This window comes from Vidua macroura, chromosome Z (assembly GCF_024509145.1).
Source record: "Vidua macroura isolate BioBank_ID:100142 chromosome Z, ASM2450914v1, whole genome shotgun sequence".
NCBI lineage: Eukaryota > Metazoa > Chordata > Aves > Passeriformes > Viduidae > Vidua > Vidua macroura.
This window is the reverse complement of record NC_071611.1, coordinates 67,318,006-67,343,825: the sequence shown is the minus strand read 5'-3', so window position 1 is coordinate 67,343,825 and position 25,820 is coordinate 67,318,006. Positions and strand designations below refer to the sequence as shown.

Below are 25,820 nucleotides of genomic sequence, written 5' to 3'. Positions count from 1 at the left end.
GTCACCTGTGCCCAAAAGCCAGAGAAATATTTGCTGCTATAATTAAGCTTTAAATGAATAACAATTTAGGGCTGTCTCTAAAGACACAGAAGAGTCGCTATTTCTTATAAAAATAATTCCCACATGAAAACTAGTAATTATCTAACTACAGAGCAGAAAATTTATATGCTTACCAGTTTTTTTTCAAACCTGACAAACAGGATGCAGATAAAGACAACACCTCTGGAGCTGTACAAATCTCAAATGATCTCTTTCTCACTACCTAAAAGGTAACTCCTGTAGTTCAGGGAAAAAGAAAAGTTTTCTCTGCACTGTGTGAGATTTACTATATTCAAAGCCAATTCTCCCAGCCAATAATTCTTATTGTTAACAGAGAAGACCTAGAACACCTATGTTAACACAACCCATCCATTCCTTCAACGAAAATGAGGAAAAGTGACAGGAAGAAGCTGGGCTAACCAGACAAGAAACAAAAATGTGATTACAAGACTAGAAGAAAAATGGAAGAAGAAAAGGGGAAATAGGAAATTGTTGCTATCAGCTCACCTCTACATGTAGAACATGGTGCATTCTTGGCCTACAGACCACCATGCTACCATCTGTACTTTTCCATGCTGGGAACCAATTTTGCAACCTTGTACCAATTTAGAGAGAGCACTGTGAGAGAAACACGGGCTTTGCAGGGCACTGGGAAGGTAACAGCAGGCAGGTGTGACATCAGCATGCTGGGGATAAGGACACGACAGGAAAAGGACTTAAGAGACAGAGAAACAGCAGCATGGCTGCCCAAGATGTGGGTAAGACCTTGCCTTGAAGACTTTGTACATCTCTGGTGACCCCCGCTCAAGAAAGATTACTTTAAATCAGAAAACACACAGTTCAGACCTATTGGGAGGCAGTGACCTCCTCTGTTATGCAGCGTGATAGGAAGTGTTTATTTCTATGCAGATTTTGTGTATACCAATGGAAGAAAAAGCAAGGGAGGACAACAAAGTTTTTTCAGCAAGGGTGGAAAAACATTTTTAGAGGTCCTCCAGAGATGTGGTGATTGCCCCATCCCTAGGAATAGTCAAAGTCAGGCTGAATGGGGCTTTGAGCGACCCAATCTACTTGAAGATGTTCCACTTATGCCAGGAGGGTTTGAGTAGATGGCCTTTAAAGGTCCTTTACAACCCCAACCATTCTGTGATTCTGTTATTTTATTTTTCTTCATAAGTATCTCTGAAGATAAACCTCAAATAAAGGGGAAAGACTGTTAACATTCAGAAAAGATCTTAAGTTAAAACACTAGGTCAGGGTAAACTGCTGGACGAGTTGCCAAAAGACTTCTAAACACTCCAGGTGTGAATGTCTCAAACCATCCTTCCATGCAGGACAGCAGGACGCTGCGCTGCACTCAGGTCTCAAACAGGGAAAGATGACATGAGTCCCACGGGCAGAAAATACATTCAGGTGTACTCAAGCAGGCAGCACTCGCCTCGCTGCCGGAGAGACCTGTGAGATGATTTCCCCGTGGTGGCCAGCGTGGCTGCGGAGAGGGATTCCTCTGAGACCCTGTCCATCCAACACAGGACGTGGAACGTGTCAATGCCCCAAGCACAGTATTAAAAGTCTCAGACCTGGGGTCAGCACGGCTCCGACAGCCCAGGATTAAACCCGTCTACCAGAACTGAGACAATGACGGGGATTTCCCCTGATCCTTTCAGACGCGCACACAAACGCCCATCTCAGCTTTGCGCTGTTTTCCCTTAGGACAAGGGTGTTCTGTCTAAAAGCCATGTTAGGCAGTGCCCCAGGTTTGCGGAATCAGGATCTCGGGTCCCACATGTCGGAAAACGGTTCCGTTTGAAGCAGCAACGCATGGAAAGGCATTGGGCACTGCCAGCACTGCTGCCCACAACAAGCGGCAGCGGTAGACACGGCTCCACCGCCAGCCGAGGGGGAACCGAAGCCTCACCTTCGGTTCGCAGCCCTTCGGACACGGAAAACTGTTCCGCTGCCCGGGCGCGGTGAGGGCAGTGTCCCCCGGCGGCAGCGGACAAAGAGCTCTGTAGGGGCATTCCCGGGACGCTCTCCCAGGGGTGCAAAGGGGCGGCCCCCCAAGCCCCTTCCTCCTCTGGGCGGCCCGGGGAGGAGCCGAGCGGGGCCGGCGCCTGCTGTCCCTCCCGGCGGGAGCGCAGCGCAGCCCAGCGACCGCCCGCAGCCGCACCGGCAACTTTGCCCGGCTCCGGAGCCGGCGGGGAGCGCTCCGAGGGCTGCGGGGGGACAAGGGCGGGGGGGTGCCGCAGGGAGCCAGGCCGGGATTACAGAGCGGAGACGCTGCGAGGCGGGGAGCGGAGCCGGGAGTAGTGTGGGGAGCGGCGGCGGGGAGCCGGGCAGGGGCGCGCCGGAGGGCTCGGAGCGGGGAGCGGGGAACTGAGCTGTGTAGAGCCCGCCCGGGCTGCGGAGGAGCGGCCGGGCAGGGGGACCCGGGCAGGGCAGCATCCCACTGCCGGCGGGGTAGCCGGGTGAAGCGAGCGGCAGGGGTCGGGTGCCTCCCCGGCCCCGCGGAACCGAGGAAGGCGGTCCGGAGGCTGAGCCTCCCCGCAGCCCCGGGGCGGGGGCGAGGCGGCGGCGGCGGCCCCATGGGCGGTGGCGGGGGCGGCTCTGCGCGGGGCTCGCCCGCCGCGGCTGATGCCGCTGTCGCCCGCCCGCGGGGCGCTTGATGCGGGCGGCGGGGCCGGAGGAGGCGGCGGCGGGGGGCTCCCGGCCATGTGTCGGCCGGGGATGCGCGGGGTCTTGGGCCGGGCGTGCCTGCTGCTGCTGCCGCCCTGCGCCCTGGTGCTGGCGGCGGTGCCCGGCTCTTCGTCCCACCCGCAGCCCTGCCAGATCCTGCGGCGCATCGGGCACACGGTGCGAGTGGGGGCCACCCACCTGCAGCCCCGGGCCGCCCCTGCTGCCTCCGCCTGGCCCGGGGAGGCGTCGGGCGGGCGCCCCGAGGGGCCACGGGGCCGACGGGCGGGGGGCGGCGGGGGACAGCGGCGGCCGCCCCCCTCGCCGCGGGACGCGCTGCTGCTGGCCGTGGCCAACCTGAACGGCATGCCCGGGCTGCTGCCCTACAACCTGTCCCTGGAGGTGGTGATGGCAATCGAGGCGGGACTGGGCGACCTGCCCCTCTTCCCCTTCTCTTCAGCCAGCGCCTCCTGGAGCAACGACCCCGTCTCCTTCCTGCAAAGTCTCTGCCACACCGTGGTGGTGCAGGGGGTCTCAGCCATCCTCGCCTTCCCGCAGAGCCGTGGGGAGATGCTGGAGCTGGACTTCATCTCGGCGGCGCTGCGCATCCCGGTGGTCAGCATCGTGCTGGGCGAGTTCCCCCGGCGGAGCCTGGTAAGGCGCTGGGGACACGGGAAGAAAGCGGCGGGCAGGGCAGCGCCCCGGGGACGCTGCGGGGAAGGGTCGGGGGACGGGCGTCGGAGCCGGGCAGGGATCTTGGCGGGAGGATTCTGACCGAGGGAGAAGCGCTCGGACCCCGGGGCCGCCGGCATCCCGTTGCGCTTTAGCCCCGGGATGGCCGGGGAGAAGCATCCTCTCTGTGGAAAGGCAGACAAGAGCTCGGTGGCACGAGCGAAGTTGTTAGCCCGAAGTCATATACTGCGATAAGTTAGAGAGCCAAGAGCAGAAGGGGGGTCCAGGACATGCTTTGCATATCAGGAAAAGGTTGTTAAGGGGGAAAGAAAAAAAAAAAAGGCAAACCGAAAAAACCCCAAACGGCTTTCAGAGTGTTTGCTAATGGTCTTATGCTGTGGTCTGTGTATGGGCACTGTTTGTTGGGCACCAGGTGACACTTCTCAGGGAAGTTGTTCAGTGTAACTTGACTTTGCATCGAGCTGAGCTAAAGCACCAGGATTTTCTGTAGTTCAGTTTCATTTGTAGTTCATACGTTGGTACTTGATCAGATTTTTGCTAATTCGAGTTGCCTAACTAAAGAAGTGAAAACTGCAGCCCATCCTGTTTGTTTGATTGTGTAGCTAAAATAGTAGAAACTGAATTCTTTGTGTTTGACAAAACTCTTAGGTGCAAGTAGAAGTAGCATTAGGAGCTAAACTTTGTATAATAGAAAGATGGCAACTTAGTGTTACACACTCTGGAGAAAGGTAATAGGCACAGTATGTTGAAACCATGTGTTTGATGCCAGGAATCATCTTCAGGTAAAAGAGCTGGAAGAAAATGCTCTATTCTGTAAAGCTTGTGCAAGGGAAATCCAAAATAAAATGGTACAAGTTGCCTTTTAAATACAGGATAAATAGTTGTTTTATATAAAAAGAGGTAGCTCAACTTTGCTTTCAAAATGTAATTAGAAAAAAACATTGCCAAGTGAATTTGCTTTGCAAAAAACCAAAATACAGACCACAGCCCGGATCTAATTTCTGTGGGTTTGGGTTTTTTTCAGTTTTTGTGTGTTTGAATTGTGACAGAAAAGGTAGAAAAAGTCTGTGCTGGGTAGTTCCTAGTCTGTAACTGAAGATGTGACTGCTGTATCCTGGTCTGAATCACAGAATGCTTTGAGTCAGAAGGGACCTTAAAGATGATCTTGTTCCACCCCCTGCCATGGGCAGGGACATTTTCTACCAGACCAGGCTGCTCCAAGCCTCATCCTGCATGGCCTTGAGCATCTCCAGGAATGGGGCAGCCGCGGCCTCTCTGGGCAGCCTGTGCCAGGGCTTCATCACCCTCACAGTCAAGGATTTCCGCCCAATATCCCATCCAACCCTGCCCTCTGGTATTTTGAAGCTGCTGCCCCCCCTCCTGTCACTCTATGTCCTTGTCAAAATCCCCTCTCCAGCTCTTTCGTAGCCCCTTTAATTCAGCTAAGCTTCTCCACGTCAGCAAAACACATGTAACTCAGGTCTCGCTAGGTTTAAGCCAAAATTCAGGGGTAATCAGTGCTGCTGAATTCTGCTACTGATGGTGCCAGTAGCAGCCAAGTTTGCTGTTACATCTACCAGCCTTGCATGTGCAGTCACAATGGTGCTGGAGTCAACAGCCAAAGCTCCCCAAGGGCCAAATCTTGAACCCAGGATTTGCTCTGGCTGTTAGCATTATTTTATCCTCCATCTCAGAGAAGGGTCTAAATTCACCCAAAGCTGCCTGAGTTCCCCAGATGTGTTCAACACATGCAGCACAGGGTTAGATTTCATTGCTGCTTTCCATGGACTTCAGTGCTCCTGCTTAACTTTCAAATTGTTCTCAGCAGGGAGCCCAATGGATCGGTCTTTCCAAATCAGGACTTTGTTCTTAAGCAGACTTTAACTGGTATTGTCTTCAGTGACAGTGAGACCAATGCCTGGCACTGCACCTGTGCTGAAGGGACTCCATTTTTCCTTTGGGCCGAGCTAAAAAAAAAAGACTTTTCAAGGACCTGTGGATTTAAAAAAACAACTCAGTCTTACTCAAAGGCCAGCAGGCACTTGTATTCAAGTGTGTTAGTCTATCAAGGTTGTCTTGGGAAGTGCTGATATCTTTCTGAACACTGTTTTTTTCCTACTTTCACTTATTACATACCATTTTTAGGCTAATGCTGGAGGTAGTGCTACAGCAGCTTTGCCTTGCATACTTCCTAGAGTTACAGGATTTCCAAGAGCATATTGGACCCAGGAGTCCCTGGAGTTATTGGCCTCAGCAGTCTCTGTTGCAGGCAGGGATTTTGTGTTGCTCACAGTCCTATGCCAGCACTAACATGAAATGAACACACCAGAGACCTATCGCATTCCTGTCTCTACAGACCTGGAGCTGCAGAATGGCTTCTTCTACTGATTGGCCATCTTGGAGGAGGCAGTTGTAAATTACATCACTATAGACAAGGCAGTTTTTGCTGATAGGCCCAGCATGCAGATTTCCAAAGAAGAAAAGAAGACTGACTTCTAACCCTGCTTCTGAATTGGCACCCCTGGGGTCATCCCTTCTGCTGATGCTTGGACAGCGTGTCTTCCCTCCCACAAAACCACTGCAGCATGCCCTTGGGAGTGCCTGCAGTATCTTCCTTCCACACAGGCACAGGAGCAGACCCAAAACTTGTTTTGCCCTTAGAGAGCATTTTGCACTGTGAAGACCATGGCAAACATAACAAACCCAGTATTCACTAGATGCTGTGTCATACTGCTTCTCCTCAATGTGGAAATCTTTTATGGTCTTAAGGTAGTAATGTTTTGCAAAGTCTCCTTTTCTACACTACAACAGGACAGGAACATACACGTGCTATGTCTTGTACTGCTGCTGAATGTTAACATCATTCCTTCATGCAGAAGTTTGTAACAGGCAAATGTTCACTGTAATTGAAAAGCATGTTGATCTTGGAGCAAATCTTCTCTAACATGGCAAAAAGCAATGCTTAGAAAAAAAGGTCAGGTAAAGATTCAGAACTGAATTACATTTCAGTAATACTGCCTGTTGTCTCTGGTATTTGATGATAGTAATACTTCAGATGTGTAACATGAGAGGAAATGTACAGCACCACAGATGGGCAGCTACAGTAAGATACCTAGACAGTGTTTTAAAAAGTTTTGTTGCTGTTCAAGCACATTTAAAAATCCATTTCTCATTAAATTCTACCACCTTGAGGATAAAAAAAAAGACAGCAAAGTCTTTCCCCATTACATGAACGATCACAACAGCCATAATGAGGTGTGGTACTATACTTGTTCTCCCACAAAGCAACAGCCTATTCTGGAGGTTCAGGAATGTGTTGGTTTCAAGGGAGGCTACACAGAGTAAAGGGAGACACACTTTTTTCATTTTATAGATATGATTTAATTGTTAATGTACACTATCAGTAAATCCAAGTGCTGTTGTGACCTGAAAAAATGCTGTTTACTTTTCTCACTTTACTGTCATTTCAGTAAATTTTCACACTCAGTAAGCAAAAGTAACAATTTAACACTGTCATTCAGCAAGGAAAAAACAAGCACTGGATTTCTTCACTACTAACACAAATGCAAATTGCAGTGAAGCTTTGACAGCTCATTATTTTAGAGACAGCATCTTCACAAGCACTGATGCCACTGAGGCAAGGCTTGTCACTTTATGTATGTTTGTATCAAGAGAAGCACTTTATTTTTTGATTCCAAGATTGCCAATGTCATTAATAATTTTCCCATGGATGGAATAGGGAAAAGATCCAGGGAACATGAAGCATAAATAAATAAGTGATACTGCTTCTAGTAGTACAGCTGAGAATCTGGGAAGAAGAGTCCATAATATCCATTTTGTTGGTGATAGTATCAGAAATACAGGGGAGGTCATGTTTCCAGCAGTGTTCTCTGAATTTAAAGGAGTATTTTTAGTGGGTTTCAGATAAATCAGGACCTCTGATGTCTGTTAACATGAAAAGGAATCTTCTCAGAGCAACTAAACAGAGTAAAATAATTGCAAATCATCAGTCCCTGCCAGTCTGTGTTTTACCTGGTTTCTTGAGGAACTGAAACTGCAGTGCTACTGATTATTGCTATGACTTCAGAAGGGGTCAAAAGAATAAATAAACCAAGTCAAAGTTCCAGATTAAATTGAATTTTCCAGTGAGAAGCAAGCTCAGCCTCAGAACAGATGCTGTAAAAAGAAACTGCCTATAAACATTTTATTTTTTAATTTGTTTTTAAAGGAATTAAGTGCCTTTTTTTTTTTTTTTTTTACAGCTTCCTAATTTATAGATATATCAGACCAGCCTGGGTGAGGAAATAGGCAGGAATAACACTGTGAATATAGTGTCCTCAGAAGTCATACTGACCTGCAATACACAGACTATGCATTGCACCAGTGAGGGCAGACAGAAATTACAGCAAAGGGATGGAGATGTGGGAAAGCTTCTGCCCAACTAAATGCTCAGAGTTACTTTTTTTTTCTTTCCTCCTCAGAGATAGAATTTCATTTTTGCAGAAAATTGGTTTTGATTTTGGAGAAAGTTTTAATAATTCCATTTTCCAGGGAGACAATGCAACACACATGTTTGTCTGCAGGCTCTGGTCATTCAAACTGTCACTGCTAATGTGTCTCAGTCCAGATATTGGAAGTTTGTGCTAGTTTCTGTGTAGATGAGGAATACATGTTCAGTCTTCCCCTGTGGCCAGCAACCCTCCTCACCTCACACTGAGTAAACAGGGTGGTGGCACTTGCCTTTTGTGTACTTCAGGAGGGTTTATGAGAGAGGTCTTGAGAGAAATTGAGGATATACATTGAGAGGATGTGCAAACAAATGTTCAGTTGCTTCTCTTTTAGCCAGAGACCCCAGTGATATTTCCTCTATCAAAAATCTTTGCATGGAACAATGAAAGGGGGAAAAAACCCAAACTAGTCTCTTTATAGGAGTTAAAGGGTTTAAGGAAGATCCAGTTAATCACAGCTGCAGAAGATCCCTTTTCAGAGTGCAGGAAAGTGGTGAGAATGTTTAACTTCAGTTCTCCTCTGGTTCCTTAATTTTAAAGTCCCATGGAGACAGAAAGAGCCTGAAGTCTGCTGGGATAACACTCATTCAGAGCTGGCCAGTAACAAGATTTCCTCATTTCTTATCTCATGCTGATTCTTCGATGCAGAAAAGCTGAGTTAATATCAAATTCAGTGCCATACATGATGTTTATTTTGGGTTTGGCTCTTTTTTTCTATTCTGGGAGTTCACAAAGTAATGTCTTCCTTGCTACTAGGTCTTTCATAACACACTGCACAAACTCCTGTCAATGATGAGTGATTAAAATATGACAGTGTTAAATCATTGATTATTACTTTGCTGAAGGACAGGCATTATCAGAAGAAACATCAAAGAATACTTGGCTTAATCCACTAAGTAAAAATTATAATTTTGCCTAGAATAGACAAATTTAAAGACAACCTGCTGTCAGATTCTTTATGAGTACATAAGTTACTGTACTGAACAGATTGTTAACAAAGAAAAGTTGGAGTATTCAATATCATTTCCCCCAAGAATTTGTCCATGAAAGTCAGTGGAAGTAGAGCTCTAGAAAGTAGAAATCAACAAATGATCTTGTGATGGGTTATTCAATTTATTTATTGTGATTAAATTCAAATACTACTTTTAAAAGTTCTCATTTAGGGTATATTTAATAAATTGTTTACTATTTAAACCCATGAAATATTGAAAACACATAGTTTTAGGACTTAAGCTTGTGCTGGATCTAGTTACAGTTTTAAGCCCTCAGATAAAATGTTTCTATCATGTTCTATTATTTCCCTCTGGATTTCCAATTAATTTTTAAATGTGAAAGAAAACCAGGCATAACATGGCTGAAAAGCTGAAAGCATCCAGAGAAAACTGGAGGAAGAAAACAAGAAAAGGAAGCAAGAAAACTGGAAACATCACATGTCAGTGACGCAGGGGAAGAGAAGGAGAATATAAGCTGAACTGAGAAGAGAAAGAAGAGGTGCCCTTCCCTACGTCTTTACTTTTTGTGGTTCTAGCAGCACAAAACAAGGGAACTGAATTTTGTAGGAAAGCACTGGACAAAGAGCTGGAATCACCAAGCACAGAGAAGAATGGCTTGCCCAAATCAGGGTTGAATTCACAGGGCTGTCTTGATCCCTGGCTAAGAATAGTTGCTTCCAGTGAGTAATGCTTGCCCAAAAAAGGATCCCCCCCCCCCCACCCCCCAAAAAAAAAAAAAAAAAAATTGTCTTTATGGCACACTTCTCAGGAAACTGATTAAGCCAGTATCTAGGATGCAGTGATGGAAACAGGGATTAATGTCAAAGGTAGATAATGGTTTATTGCTGTTGCCAGAGGGATGTCTTGCAAAGGGTGTGAGGCCTTGGTGTGTTGGGTGTGATTAATGGAAGCCTTTTTGCAAACTTCATGCTGAGACTTATGATCAGAGTCCCTCATGACGCTTTGGGACCCAGGGTCAGACAGATCAGGATTTCAGCGCACCAAGTTACTGGGATGCATGCAGCATCATACCAGTAGGTACCCAAAAGGGATTTCCTAATAAATGGGAGCAGGTTCAGGCACAGGGACTTTAGGATTGGAGCTTTGGACATTAGCGACTGTACTTTACTTCTGGTCCGGCTTTGAAAGACTCCACATTTTCCCCAAAACCCTGTCAGTCAGCCAAACTGGTTCTCACCACCACAGGGAAAGGATGTGCAGATGGTGGAAGTAGCAGGAGGACTGGGAGAAGGATTTAAGCTTGAGTAGGCAGCACTGATAGATGATTCATTTATTAAGGGAGTCACACTCAAGCAAAGCTGCTTGTTCAAAGGGGTCCTCATCAGTGTGACTCAGAAGTTCACAGCCTGGCCCCAAGTGCTTCACAGCTGTCACAGCAAGCTGATAACACAGCTCTCGGTAATTATGGACAGCTTAATGAAGAACTGAGACAGGCATACCACAGCCATTGTAACATTTCATGCTGCCCTTGTGGGGCATTACAACCAAAAGTTTGTGTTGGCCTTGAGACCTGGATTTGGCTGCAAACAGAGTTCCAGAGCATCCCTCTGTTCAGGCTTGCTGTTCACCCCTCAGAGCTGAGCTCTGTGTGTCATTTCCCTGCAGTGTAGGTCCGTGCAGGCACTGATGAGCATCTTGCATCCCTGGAGCATAGGAATACCCTGCTGGTGCAAGCAGAAAGCAGGTGCCACCCCCATACCAGGCAGCTACCTTGTGCCTCTGCGAGCTCTGAGTGCCTTGTCAGTGAGTGGGGAGATGATGCTGAACCTCCGCAGATGCGCCCTGCCACAGGAATGGTGAGCTGGGAGAGCCTTCAGAAGCTGATGGGAAGGTTTCCAGTTGACAGTGGTTCGGAAAAGTCTAGTGTGCAGTGTTAGTGCTGGATAATTAACTTTTATATGAAATGTTTCAGCTTGGGTGGCTGCAGGCTGCAGATGGGGGGCGGGGGTAGAGGAGGAGGGCACAGGTTGGCACAGGTGCACCCTCAGCTGACACTGGACCACAATAAATGGGGAAATTACTGTGATCATTTGATTCTTATTATTATACAGGAAAAATCAAATGTTGGATAGCTCAGAAGAAGCAGCCACCATTTTTTCCTCTTCTTTCTACAGTATTTTTATTATTCTTCACCCGCTTTCATCTGTAATGATCATTTCTGAAGCCTGTTTTACAATGTGGAAAGTATTTGAAATGGATTATAAAAATCTATGAATGTGCTGCACAAGCATATTTTAAATTCTTAGTATTTCCCTGAAGGCATGCTATCCCACTTCCAGCTTCTTTAAGACTGTGAAGGAAATGATTGCCTATGCTGTTCATGTGACATTTTTATAAGACTTCCTAACTTGAGACAGAGTCAAAAGACAAGACAGATCTTCAAGCATTAACTGAGATTTTAAAAATGAAGTTTCGCATTTGTTGCAAAGAATGAGCTATTAGACATAGCAAATAATAACCAGAAAGAGCAGCTGAATTATGCACCAGCCTCTCTCAATGATGCTACTGACAGAGCAGTTGCATTACACTCATTTTAATAGCATACTCTCTCAAACTGGCTTAAAAAGATCTTTTTATTTTGCAAATCAGATGAAAAGTTGGTATCATTGAGTTCACAGTTTGATAATTTTCTGGTGCTATTTTAGGTGAAAGCATAATTATTTATCACTTTCTGAGTGTGTAAGGCTCACTCATATGTAACTGCTTTCTGTAAGATAGCAGTGCTTTTAAGAATTTTCTGTACTCAGTGTAAGTATCAAAAGTGTGAAAAACAGATCTGACCCCTATTTGGAGCTGCCCTCCTTTGAGAATGTACTGAAAGTGTTTTAGCTGTGATCTGCATTGTTTTAGTGTGCTAATACTGCAGAGCTGATTTTACCCCTGCCTTAGAAGGGCAACGAGATGAAAGGTTTATGTGCCTGGGTTTCTTCTGCTTAAGTTTTGTGTGTGATAGGTGATAAACTACAGAGGCAACAAATACGTACCCACTGACAGCCCTGAGGCAAACACAGGTAAGTAGTTACAGCAGAAAGCATTGGTATTTTTTGTGTAAGTGTCGAGGCATGAAAATTCCAGATGTCTCATCTTCTGTCCCTGGAAGTGTTGAAGGCCAGGTCAGATGGAGCTCTAAGCAACCTGGTCTGGTGGAAGGTGTCCCTACCCATGGCAGAGGGTTGGAATAGAATGGTGTTCAAGGCCACTCCCAACCCAAATTATTCTGTGATTCTGTGGTCTGTGAAAGTGTCTGCTGCAGAGTTCATGACCAGGGAAATGGTAAAAGGTGGCATAAGTGTTTCTGCCTCTGAGATAATGGAGAGAGAAGAAACACCTGTTAATCACCTCTGTAAAAGTTCCTATCACAATGTATCAGTATGGAAATATCCTGGGTAGGCTGGTATGGTTAACAATGCTCCTGTGGCATCTGATTAGGAACCTTACATCAGCAGTCAAGACAGGGAAGCCAAAATTACAATTATTCAGTCATCCTTACAATCATGTTTTTATACACATGAACTATTTACAGAGTACAGAGTGCTTACAAGCTTGTTAATTAAAAAGTCCTTTTTCACTTCAGTTATACCCCTAAGATTTCTTCAGAGCATGTCATCCTTCTAATGACTTATTTCATGTTCATTAAGCCATATTTTGTTTAATGTTTTCTTCCTTTGTCTAAATTGAAAATCCCTTAGTGTGGAGTACTCTTGGGAAAGGATTCCTTCACAATTAGTTTGTTTTTAGAGCGAGAGATGGGTGGTGGGTCTGTTTTGGATACTGATGCCCAGGAACGCTCAAATATTTTTTCAGATGCTGTTATCTATCTACTCTTCCATTTTCAGTGTGGCATGCTTATTTCATCCTTTCTTTGTTATGCCCACTGGTCTTTGTTCTGCGATCCTGTCTTCCACTGTAGGATACTACAGATCCTGATCTTACAGAGCCTATGAACTGAAGAAAAAGACTGCAAGGCTCTATTGTGATACAAATGATCAGCAACATAAATTGCTCATCACTCACTGTTCATCTGTACTGAAGAGCACCAAAAATAAGGCACTTATTTATAAATAGCTCAGCCTGCTGGATTCCAGTGAAACACAGTTTTGTATCTTCCCACCATTTTGACAGTGCATATAAATATGTAACATGCAGTTATGTGGAAGTGAGCTGTGCCATGATGTCCTCCTGGGGTGTTCACAACCCTTACAGGTTTATAAGTGGCAAATTTAGACCCATGGTGGGATGCAGCAGTGCCACATGATTAGCAGAAGATACTCTGTTTGATAGGGAATGGGAGCTTGTTGACCAGCTCATACTGCCCTTGTATTCCTGCCCAGAACTGTACTTTAAGAGGAAAATGAAGTGAGAATTCACAGTGAATAATACATCTGATAATCACAGACATTTCATTTCTCTGCCTGAAAACCACCTGAAATTTCTGAACCAAGCCAGAACAAAGGAATGGCAGCGTCCCAGAGCCTTCCAAAACTTCTATGGGACTACTTCCCTTTACTTCACTGGCCAGTTTGAGATACAGTTTTGGTTGTTTAACTAAGCCCATGATTTTTTTTTCCTCCCAGTCTAATAAACACAGGAATTGGTGATATACATGGAATCTGGAACTTGAAAATACTCCAAGTGTTTGGTTTTGCTGTGCATTTTCTGTAAGCATTTGTCCTAATGTAATTTGATTACAGAAGTGTTCATGAAAAGGGGAAAATGTTCTTGTTGAGGAGGACAACAGCTAAAGCGAATCTTTTCAGTTGAGTGCCTGCATGCTGTTTCTGATGCAATTGACATGATTAAAAACAAAAGTATTCAGACCTCATTTAAGTGTGGTATTGTTTTGCTTTGAATGAGGAACTAGTCCAATAGGATTTGTGGTTTGTTGCTGTGATACTAAAAATATATTCATAAGCAAACTTTGGACTTCTGTCAACTCTGATCTTTCATTTTACTTATTACTGAATTTGACTTATTTTCACCAGAGAGTTCCCACTTTGCCTAAAATCCTATAGAAAGCAATTCACTAACTATGGTTGAGAATAATTCAGAATTCATCTTTTTGTGGATCCATATTATGCCAGCACTGTGAGAGCAAATGCATGTCTTCCAAGAGTCATACAAAATTATTACAATTTTAGTGGAGAATAATAAGCAGCAAAATGGCTTATTATTGTCAGTAAGATCAGGAGAAATGAGTCTGCAGTCTGACCACTGAACAGGGGACTCAAATGGGAAATTAAGTGCTCTTCAATACAGGTAAATCCACAGGAAAATACACTGGGCTGGTCTACCAGTCCAGGCATGAAGAAGTCCAGATGTATTTCTGTGCTTTGTCAGAAGTCTCCTCTGGAAGACTAGAAGTTGCCAGGGGATGTCAGAATTACCCATGACTTGTTGCCTGTCTAGAAACAATGACTGCCCAATGTCACAATGATGTGGCTGCTACTGAAAATGTTGTATGGTGCGGTGGCATCCTTTCACAGAAGATCCTGGTTTCTTGAGTCTTTCTTTGTTGCTTTTATTCTCACTGCTGGCTGACTGCTCCACTCCAGTTTGCCAGGTACCTCACAGAGCACTTCTGGGGTATCAATGCCTTATTGCAACAAAATTGAATTAATCTTATAGGTTTTCACCTTCTTTAATTCCATCCCAGGTCACTGAAGTGTGTGGAACTGTAATTCTGCACATTGCTGTAATAACTGTAATACATTCCCAATCCCTGGAAGTGTTCAAGGACAGGGTGGACAGGGCTTGTAGCAAGCTGATCTAGTGGGAGATGTCCCTTCCCTTGGCAGGGGGCTAAGGTCCCTTCTAACCCCAACCATTTTAGGATTCTGTATCTTAGACTGACCAAGACTTGCACTCAAGTGCTAACATCATGTAAACAACAAAAACTGAAATGTGGAAAGAAATAAAATCCCGATATTTTTGTGTCTTCAGGGAACATACTTTCTTTTTGTGGCAGTTTTTGCTGGAGATTCTCTCTCCTTGAAGCAGTACCATTTCCTGCAGAGAGAGCAACAGCAGTTTGCAAGCTCTTGCCAAACTCTTAGGAGCGGTGATCTGTCATCCCTTCCTCTCAGGTTGTCTGGGGGAATTAGATACTCCTCTGCAACACTCCCCCCTGTTCGGAGCGTTAAAAAGAATCGCAGTGCCAGAAATAGGCGCTGCGAATTCCTTGTCCCCAAGCTTTGGTTCACCAGACTCTGCAGAGTCATTGTGGATTATTTGCATGGGGCTGGAGAGACACAAACATCTTGCAGAGATTAGTGAGACGTGACACTCCCGTATTTTGTCAAAGGCACTTATCCGTGTTAAACTCCCGGGGTGCGCCTCATTTTTGCCGGTTCTTACCCTCTCCTTCAGGAGGATACAATCACCCACTCAAGGAGCAGAAATAGTGCATGACTAACTATGTCATGGAACAAATGATTATCACTAAGTAGTTTGTGCAAGCTGTTTGCAAACAATCCACGTGCCGACAATTACACTGGAGCAATTTTGTGAATACCTAACTCAGTGTGTTTTGCATAACTCAAGACTGGCTCCCAGATCATTAAATTCATAACTTCTGTCTCATTTGCTAAATTCATGAATGTCATTATTTCTTCTAGCCCGTAGAACTTGTAGTGTTAGACTTGACTGTGTTAATTAGTCTTGGTAACACTGGACTGGCAAAGCTGTCAGAGGGCTCTGATGACTGAGGAGCTGTTTAAGAGGAGTAACAGCTGCTGTGGTTTTAGAGTTTCTAAGTCACTTAAAAGTTAACTTACAAGTTTTTAACTGCAGAGCAGAGCAGGCTACACAGGCAGGTCCATTATTAATCTGATCCTCTCAGATTCTCAGCGACGCAAATAAAGACACTGTTTGCCCCAGCTGCACCCAGAAGACCCACAGACCCAACCACTGGCTGCCCAAGTGCATCAAAAGACTCTTAGAGTTAATTTCTGACAGCTGAGAACCCCTTTGTCAGCTGGAAAAGTTCATTAGCTGTTCAGGGTCAAAAAGCAGACCTGTAGAGACCATTGCATCTGTAGGCATGATCCCATGGATCAGGACAGGGAGAACTGAGCCATGAGGACGAAAGATCTTGTACATCTGTAGGAATCTCAATCAAAGACAAGAGTTTATTGATTCATTTGGTTACGAATGTTTGGGAGCTTTTGACTCGCAGAAATGTGCAGCCCAAGCAGATGCTAAAGCTCTTAGTAAGTTAACTGAATGCCCAATGTACTTGGGTAATTGGTGCTCTGCAATGAGTGTAGTTTGTTTTCAGCTGTCCCAGAGTTTTTCAAACCCTACATAATTCTAAGGAGGAGGTACATAAATTTTTAAGGGTGATTATAAGATATTATTCCATAATAGGATATAGAGGCAGTGGAAATTTTAAGGAATTGCAACATAGAAGATTTAATCAGTATCACTATCATTTTGTAGGCCTTTTTCATAATTTCCATGCTGCAAAGCATTCTTCCCATCACTAACATCCAGGCTATTAAATTGTTGCTGTTACTTTCATTATTTTCTCATAAACAAGGCCAACCCCTGTTAAACTGCCACAACAGTTTTTTTCCTTTTCCCCTCAAGCAATGTAAGGTAACAGTACACATAAGATTTTTAAATAAATAGGTAGGATGAAGAACTTTGTTTATAGAGAAGTTAAATTGGTATTTAATTGTGTCTCAACAATTTGTCCACCTTCTGACAATCTTTTTCCTACGAGTGTATTGAACTTCCCTACCATGAAAGGTCTTGCCTGATAAAAACACTATGCTGAGTTATTTATGGATGGACTCATTGCTTAAAGCCTCAGTTACCGCTGCTCCACTGAATCTAAACATGATTCAAAGGAGGGATTAATATGTATGATTCATATTTCGTTGTTATTTACAAATCTTGTGCAGTCACTTCATTCTTGGTCCAAATGACTACAATAGGTGAAGAGTGAAACCAAACTGGTAGCAGTAGTCATGCAAGCATTTGTGTGTAGTGGGGAGGTGAATGTGTTGTGTATTTTCTGTCAGGCATTTAGATCAGCCCGGAAGATTGAGTCATAAGTAGGAGCTGTAAATGTTCACTTGATGATCTTGCACATTATAAATCCAAGAGTGAGACAGGGATGGCTGATTTTTGACACGTTCTCCCAAACCTTCCCATAATACTGGCTGTAAACCACTTTCTGCCCTCTGAGGTACCTACTGCAAACAAGATCTTGTTCCATGGCTGTATCCAGGACTCTTTTGGAATACTGTGGACCATGAGTAACTTGCTTATCCTCTTTAAACTAATGAGGAAATCACAGTACCAAAATACCCATAGACATGGGGCCCTGATCGAGGGATTTTCAGTGGGATGTTGGAAGGACACACCAGTGCACCAGAGCAGTGTAATGGTGCAAATATGCAAATTATTTAACAACACATAAAACAAATGATTGTTACTTCCCGTAGTTTTTATATATTGAGGTAGTTGTGTCTAGCACAGCAAAGAAGTGGAGATTCGGGCCTTAGATTCTGCTTCTGGCAAAGGCTGGATGTATTACTTAATTTGGGTGGGTTTTTTTTGGTTTTTTTTTTTTTGTTGTTTTTTGGTTTTTTTTTTTCCTTTTTTCCCTCTGATGCGTGTCTGTGTAAAAGGCTGTGAAGTATTTATCTTGCTGTAAGCCTTAGGATGGGTGAGAAGCCAGGTGGTGATGTGTCCACCCGGGGCACTGTGGAGGGGGTTATCCCCGCTTTACAGTGGGGTTTGCTCACTGAGATGAGGCAGGGATCTCAAACTGGGTTGCTCAGCTTCTATATTCAACAGCTAGACGGTGCCTGTTCTTCGCCCTCCTCCTCCTCCTCCTCCTCCTCTCCTGTGTGCCTGGTAACGGGCTCTGTGCAGTCACACACTTTAGTGGGTCGTTGCTATAACGCTTTATTGGAAACCTCAAATGCTTCTGCCTTTTGGGGGCGGGGGGTGGGCGCTTCTTGATTACAGGATCTTGCCTGATTTTGTGGTTTGCATGCTCAGAAAAAGCAATTTCAAAACACGGCCACAAAACTTCTACACGCTGGCTTGTCTTTCGGGTTTTTGTTAGTTTGTTAGTGACAGTGTTTTAAGTCAGTATTGGGAATTAAAAGTAGGGAGAAGCGGTTAAAGCATTTCCAGCCGGTAGAAGCCACTAGGCATTGGTGCATTTTCAAAAGTTCAGATTCCTGTCTTGTGTTGAAAGGTGCTAAGTCTGCAGTTGAGGACCTTACAAACATCACAGCTCCCAGTTTATTTGGGTTTGCCTCCTGCTGAGGAAGGGACTATCGCTGCCTGATTAGTGAAAGGTACCCAGCGAGCTGAGGATGCCCGTGCAGGATGAGACCCTCTGACCCTGGCCATCATTCAGGTCAGCAGCAAGAGGCATTTCAAGTCCACTCAGGACAGCGCATTCCAGTGGCCCATCCCCTTTGTCAGCTGCCTGCATCCCGTCACGTGGAGACGGTATTTGTTTTTAAAAGAGATGTTTGGGTTTTTTTTTTCCCCACTCATCCTGTGCCCTGAGAGCCAATTTTAAGTCTTTTTTTCTAATTTCCCATCATTCTAATTAAATCCTTGATGTATTAAAAAAGAAACCTCAAGTGAAGTTGTTTAAATTCTGATCCTGATTTTGAGCCAAGCCACGTACACCCAAGAATTCACCTTAGAACCAAGTTTTTAATGCCTAGCCTCAGAAAGATGAACTACGAACTTAATCTACCCTGGCCTCATTTAATAGAGTTAAGAGAGCAGGCTTTGCAAGCTTAATTCTCAGCTTTCTTTCATACAAAAAAAATCAATACAGAACAAAATGCCCTTGTAGCTAAAATTAATCCTGTGAAACATGCCTGGAGCAAGGCCCAGCAGAAGAGGATGAGATGATGAGCTGGTGCTGGCTTTCTGAGGAATGGGACATGGGTCAGCATTAATTTCCCCTGCTGTATATTGCCATCATTCCAGGGGTGCCCCATGGATCACTACGTGGGCATTTCTTTGACAGGCAGAATAAGGAGGAAGCTTCTTCTCAGGGACACACCTGCTGAGGGTATGGGGAATGCAAATGCTCAGGAAGGGCTGAAAACATTTTCAAGCCACGCTGTAATTGCACTGGTGAGTAAAAATTGTGCTCTATCAGATTTTATTCCTTGCTGCAGGTGTTAATGGTAAATATAATCTAATTGGATTAAATGCTGTGTGCATACACCAGGTACATCTCAGAAAGGGCAATAGCTGCTTTTGTAAAATGGTACCAGACTCCTTTTACCAACACAGCATGAATCAGTCTTCTCCATACCCTCTCTTTTATTCTACATTTCCTTCCAGAATTAATTTCTTCTTGTTCAGACACTGTTTTGCTTATGCCAAAAAAGTTAAGTCATACAGAAAGAGTACTCACAGCCTGTCGTGCCTCTGAAAAAGCAGCATTTTCCAGCATTATGCTGCAGGATGTCCATCTTACTGATGGGAAGGTGGAAGCTGCTGAAACAAGGCAAAGATGGGAATGCTGTTTCAAGAGCCCTTCATGCTGAGGAGCCTAGCAGGGGTGACGTGCCAAGGAGCCCAGTGTGGAGCAATGCTTGGCAATGTGCTTCATAATTACAGCCCTGGTTGCCAAATTCCCTGCCAGCTCTTGTACTGTGTTAGCAGGGGTCCTCAAGAGCAGGGCATGGGAGCAAATATTGCACTCAGCTAATGTGAGCTTTAGAAACCCTTTCTTTGTGCAAAGCCAAGAATTCATTGTTAGCCTAATCGAGGTCTCAGCACTGTTAGCAAAGTGGTATTTTTGGTCCCAATGATGCAGAGGAATTATGCAAGTGCCACAGCTCATTGTCAGTAACAACACAGTTCAAAATGTTGTAGTCAGAGTCGCTGTGTCTCTGGGATCGTCCTCTGGGTTCCCAGATCTTTAGAGAGACAGAGTATGTGTGCCTGTGTGTTTTTGGGGGCGGGGGTTGTGATTGCCAAGTAATCTGTATTCCAGGATTTCTCAAGGCAGAAGCTTTATGTTGGTTTTGGGAGTCCCTCCCACTTTTGGTCTCTTCTATGTATTCGCTAATGCTGCCTGCATGCCTACTGTATTTACTTGCCCATTCCTCATTTGTTTGCAGTTCTACCTTATGTCCACATTTGTGGTATGTTTTACACACTGGGTAGTTGTCCTTTGTTCAGTCTAAATCCTGTTCTACTCAGTTCTTAAGATTGCAATCTCCTAGTGACCAGTAGCTGACCACTGGTGAGTGGTGATTTTTAGCCCTGGCACCTCCTGGTGCCATTCTGTTCTGGCAGTGGTGTTTTTTCTGTTACCTTGTGATATCACTTCTGAGGATCTGCAATAAAACCTTGTTTTTGTTGTTTGTTTTTTTAATCAGCTTCCAAACTCTTATTTCTCAATAATCTCGATAATCCAACTCACATTTTATTCCTGCAGCCTGGTCACACCTATATCTTTGATCGGGGGTTTTAGGTAATCACTCCAAAAGGCTAATGAGAGTTCTTCCATTAGCAGACACACACACAGAGCACCCTTGTATCTGCTTAGTTTTCTTCAAGTTAAACCAGCAACACTGGGTGTGTTACCAAAATATCTTTACAGCAACAGCAACAGTCTTCCTCTATCACACCTCAGATGTGAGGAGCAAGGAGGCAAATTTCAGAAAACCCAAAGTACTTGTAGTATCTGCTTCAACGTGCAGCTGCTGTTTTGGCTCTGCTGCTGTCAAAAGTTGAATTGCTTGAACCAAAAACTGGAGGGAAAAGCATCTCCCCTGTGCATTGCCTGAATAACACATGAGGGAAAACTAAACATTGCCTGCTTCAGAACTCTTTTGAAATGGATCTCTTTGGACTGATAGTCAGGATGTGCAAAGTACCAGTGCTTGTGAGGTGCTCATACATCCCTAAACAGTCTCCTGAAGGCCTTTGATTCAGTAGAATCCGTTTTTCTTAATGGTAGGATTAAATTCTGCTAAACACCATTTTACAGCTATCCAGGCCCATGGGAAGAAACCCCAAAAGAAGCTCTTAGTGGAACAGCCACTGTGGTTTGTATTCTTTACAGATGTGGGAGGACTTGTAGTGGGGCAGCTCCTTCTGCCAAGTCCTCACCCACTTTAGTAGTCCATTCTGACCTCCACACACAGCAGCTCCTGGCAGCTTTTGCTCAAATGTTTGCAAGGGCTTTTTGGACACTGATGGCAATTCTGTGACACCTGGGAGTGAGTGCCAGAGATATGGACCCACCACTTCCTCCCATCTGAATTGTACTGCCACCTTAAAGAAATGTCATGGAGAATTAGCACATCTCCCCCTGGTCTGCCTGCACAAGTGACCACATGCCCTTTTTTAAACTATAAAGGCAAATTTTAGAGAAGGGAAAACTGTTCTCTCTCTTGGATCTGTATGAAATGTTCTTCATCAAACTTTGACTGCTGGAATTTTTTTCTTCTTGCTGAAGCAAAGAACACCTTGAAGTTTCTGAAGTAATATTACTGAGGATAATTTATAAGTGGCTATTCAGATAAATAATGGACCCTACTTTCCAAGAGCAGCTGAAAGTTCATATTTTACATTGCCTCTTTGACCTTGAAGAGAGCTGTACATATTCAGATTCATTTGGAGTATTTTTGTGTAGCATTAGAGAAAGCGAACTCAAGTCTTGTCTGTCTGGTCTAATAAAAGAAATAATTTTCAAGACAAACTAAGTCAAAATTTAAATTAAGCTAGCTCCTGTGGTATAGGGATTTTTAAAATCAACAGTGCATTTTTAGCATTTGCATGTAAGCATTGCCTGGACGGATGCCAGGCTTCTTTTGCTGCAGGAATCAGGATAGCTCTGGCTAGTCTAAGAAAGCTTTTCTTTCTGAGCTTTTAAACCCTCTGCAAAAAAATAGTCTTTAGTGTTGGGACCAGCCCAATTTGAAATTGTGGTCTTGGTCAAACAAGGGTGTATAAGGAGACAGATGGACAAGAGAAGGAAAAAAGGAATTTCTGACATAATCTCACTGGTTTTGGTACAAAGCAGGTCTGGGATTTTCTTCCCCAGAGAACCAGAAGTCTACACAGCAGAAGCAGCAACGTGCTGAGGGCAGAGCAGTTTTTTTGCTGCAATTGGAGCTCACCTCCCCTCTGGAGCAGCCAGTGGGCTGGGCAGGGACTGGGATGTGGTGCAGAGGGGGCATCTCGGCAGCTGGTCAGGAAGAGGGGGCAGGACTTCCCACAGTCTGTCAGCTTCCAGCACAACCTCCTTCTTGAAGTATTGCCATTTCAGCAGAGGCAGTACACATTAAAAAAATAAAATAGCATTTCCTAGCACCTTTTCTCATAGCATGAAATGAGGAGGTGCCCATAGATTTTAAGGAACTGGGCTTTAGGCCTAAATTTTCTAATTTCAACCATGGAAAGAAACAGTCCTTGTAGTTTTTGAATCTGTGGCATCAGCTTGCTCACAGCTGCTGTTGAGCTCTGTTTTAGAGCTGTGAGTCCCCACAATGGCACTGCAAGCCAGGAGGTGTTTTTTCCTTCAGTGGACCTTCTCTGATGTTATATCATAGCCTGTTTTCTCTTTTGTGTTTCTTACAAAAAATGTATATACTTACATATGTACGTAAGCACTGCCTTTGCCCCCAAGAGTCAGAGGGAAATAATATTTTCTATGTGTTGTTTACTTATAGACAGCAAAACAATGTTCACATCTATCCTTTTAACTCTGCTAATGAAGCTATTACAATGTCAAATAAAATGTCACCATGACCATGCCTAATTAGCATTACAAATTCAGTTGAAGAGATAAATGACCAGATCCTTCAGGGTGCAAGTCAGCCCAGCTCCAGGCACTTGTGCTCGCAAGATTTACAAGGATGGATCTGCAAACTGATGAAATGGAGGCCTGGAAAATCCTGTATTGATGAAATGCAAACTGTGTTTCAGCTGTTAAATGAACCTGCTCTCTCAGGTGTCTCAGGCAATAGGAAAAACCTGTAAAAACTGCTCTGGTTGGGATACAAAAGGCAAATCAGTAGTTATTGTCTCTGCTGATGGGTGGGATAAGACACACATCAGACTGCACAGCTTAATGTTCCATGAATGGCTTGGTCCAGAGCCCACTGAAAGTCAGTGGAAAGACTGTCAGCGTCTGATCCAAAGGCAGTTAGTCAGAAATTAGGGATTCAAGGCCTGTCCTTTACTGAGTAAACAGTGAAGTCAGGTGGTCATGGCTGGTTTATAAAACAGGGGCGAGTGATATCCAATAAAAAATTAAGCACTTGTGGACATAGAAGATGTTTCTGCTAATGGCACTGTGTAAACTCATCACTAAAAACAGATAGCAATTAGCACTATTCAAATAAGATTAAATTGTCTGTTTCTGTAGTTTGAAGAAAAACTGATGCAGATCACTAGTCTTCAATGGCAGCTTAAAGTCAAACTTAAAGACATTTAAACTGAAATTTCATGTGAGCTTTAATTGTCATTTTAACTGAAATAGTGAAACTCTGCTAATTTCAAAGGGAGGTAAAGAAGGAGTTTGCCTGAGAATAAGGAGGGTGGAGCAGATTTCAATACACAGATGAAATCTCACAAATCTCTGTTCCGTTATTGCCATAAAGTTGTACACATCTAAATTATCATTTCAGTTGTCAGAAGCCTTCTCTATGAAATTACACTGTCTCAGCAATTAGTACTGAATGGTTTAATAAATAATTTGTAGAAGTTCTTCATTAAAAACCAGTAATTGTTGACTTTGAAGAGAGACAAATCAACAAGAGATATAAAAGATGTAAAAGTATTAAAACACTGTAATATCAAAGGCTCTCTACTGAAATGTGGCCTCTGTGTTTTTCTTCAACTGCAACCTACATACAAATGGCAAATAAACCTTTCAAAATATAATTAGGAAGGCGTTAAATCCAAACATATCCAAAGAAGCATTCCTTTCCCTCGGTCCCAGTACAAAGGAAACATTGATTACTCTTCCTTCCCAACACCTGCAGGGGTGTTCTCATAGTGTGCAGAGACAATTAGCTGAAACCTAAGCAAAAGTAATGCCTGGTGACTAAATTTTATGTACACTATTTTATCAGAAAAATTCTGAAGACAGGTTTGCAGTCCAATACTCCTAGTAGAGAAAAGAGACTCTGCGGCTTTTCCAGGGATTAATTTTTATCTTTCAAGCATTTTAGCAGGGAATTTAGCAGCTAATAAATCACAGTGATGATAAGTGCTTGTGTCAGTGCATCTGTGGGCTCCTGAAGATGATGGCTGAAGCACAGATGGTCTCACTCTGAGGAGCGCTTCTACCCACAGGCTCAGTCTAAGACAGGTTATCCCAAATAACACCCCTGTTCAGGAAGGAGTGTCTGAGCATGGGAATGGGTTGTTGGACCATGCTGACCCATCCAGGCATGCTGCACCTAGGACAGGGATCACAGTGCAGAAGCTCCTGAGGACTAAGCTGTGGAGATGGTCCTGTAGGAAGGTCCAGCCCTGGACCTGAGAACTCCCAGTCAGGTGGAAACTGCCTTCAGCTGCTCAACCTTTTTGCTGAGTAAAATTGCATATATTTTTCTGGTCCTGAGGCAGAGTTCCACCTTCTCTGTGTGTGCTTAAGGGGCCTAGGGTAATACCTGATAATCTCATAACCTCAGAAAAAAAGCTTGTTGTGATTTAGTTTGCAGAGACTAGTTTATTCAAACCAGCTTCCCAAACCCACTATGCACAGTGCTTTATTTCCCTCCGGAACTTATCATGTGTTTTAATTAGTAGGCAATGTTTTCCAGCTCAGAACTCAGAAATTCTGCACAGGTTAGCTCCTTGAGCACTGAGTAACTTGTCCTTTATGAAAGAGTCATCCCTCTTGTGTCTTGCTGGCAGTACATGATGTGTATTGATTGTGGCAGTGATCTGTTTAATTAGCTTGTTCTTGCGTCTTGGTAAAAAAAAAAAAAAAAAGGACCACAGGTACCAAACCCAAGAGATAACAAAAAGAACTGAGAACATCTTCAATTACAGCCTTCTTTTTATCAAGCTTTGAATTTAAACTATCTGGAAAACAGATGATGATTTCATGTAGCTGCAAATTAACACAGTGAGGGCTTGCTGCTTATAACCAATACATAGCTCTTCAGGGTTTGGGGCTTTTTTATTTTTTGGTCATTTCACCCCTTACATCTGTGTTAGAGAGCCAGGGTTTTATTTAATAAAACTACTGTCAATTGACTCATTATCATATTATTCTGAATTCAGAATGACATTTCTAAGATCCATACAAACTGGAGCCTGTTATTACCAGTAAAGTACTTCTAAAACCAAAGTGACATTTTTTATTGACTTTGAAAAGCTTTGGTCCCTCACATAATACACATTAACTACTGAGGATTTAAGAGAAGTATGAACAGACCTGAAGTGTTTAGTAACATAATGGATAAAAAGATGAAATCCAGGTACCTATGTAGATTAATACACAATTTGAGTGGACACGAATACAGACAAATGCTGACATAAAGTCACAACAAAGCTCTCACAGACCAAAAGATGCACTGGGACAGACATAACATTTTTTGGACAGTCTCATGGCTGGAATTGAATGCCAGTGTAAAGTGATACAACTTCTTCAGGAAAGCTACAGGGAAGACTGTCAATCTCAACTAAAAGCAAAAGTTGGAGTAATATATAATATGCTAGCTGAAAGCCTGGTTGAAGCCTTTTTGTAGGGCAGAGAATTATTTCGTAGCAAATGCCAGAAATCGCTTGTATTCTTTAACTTTTTTCCTTTCTTATTAAAACTGTAACTAAAAATTTATTTTTAAGACCAGGGAAAAGAGAGAAATGAGAGTGAGGGAAAAGAATGATCAAATAGTAAGAACTACTCACCTTAAGAGTACAGAGGAGT

The 25,820-nt window shown here is 43.8% G+C and overlaps 1 protein-coding gene across 1 annotated transcript in view; it reads left to right on the top strand.

Moving 5' to 3' along the window:
* The first annotated feature begins 2,673 nt into the window (after positions 1-2,673).
* The window catches only part of GRIN3A (glutamate ionotropic receptor NMDA type subunit 3A), a 66,376-nt gene continuing 43,229 nt past the window's right edge, over positions 2,674-25,820 (top strand). Inside the window, exon 1 of the mRNA XM_054002582.1 lies at positions 2,674-3,366. Coding sequence (XP_053858557.1) covers positions 2,674-3,366 — 693 coding nt within the window. The remainder of the gene's footprint in view (positions 3,367-25,820) is intronic.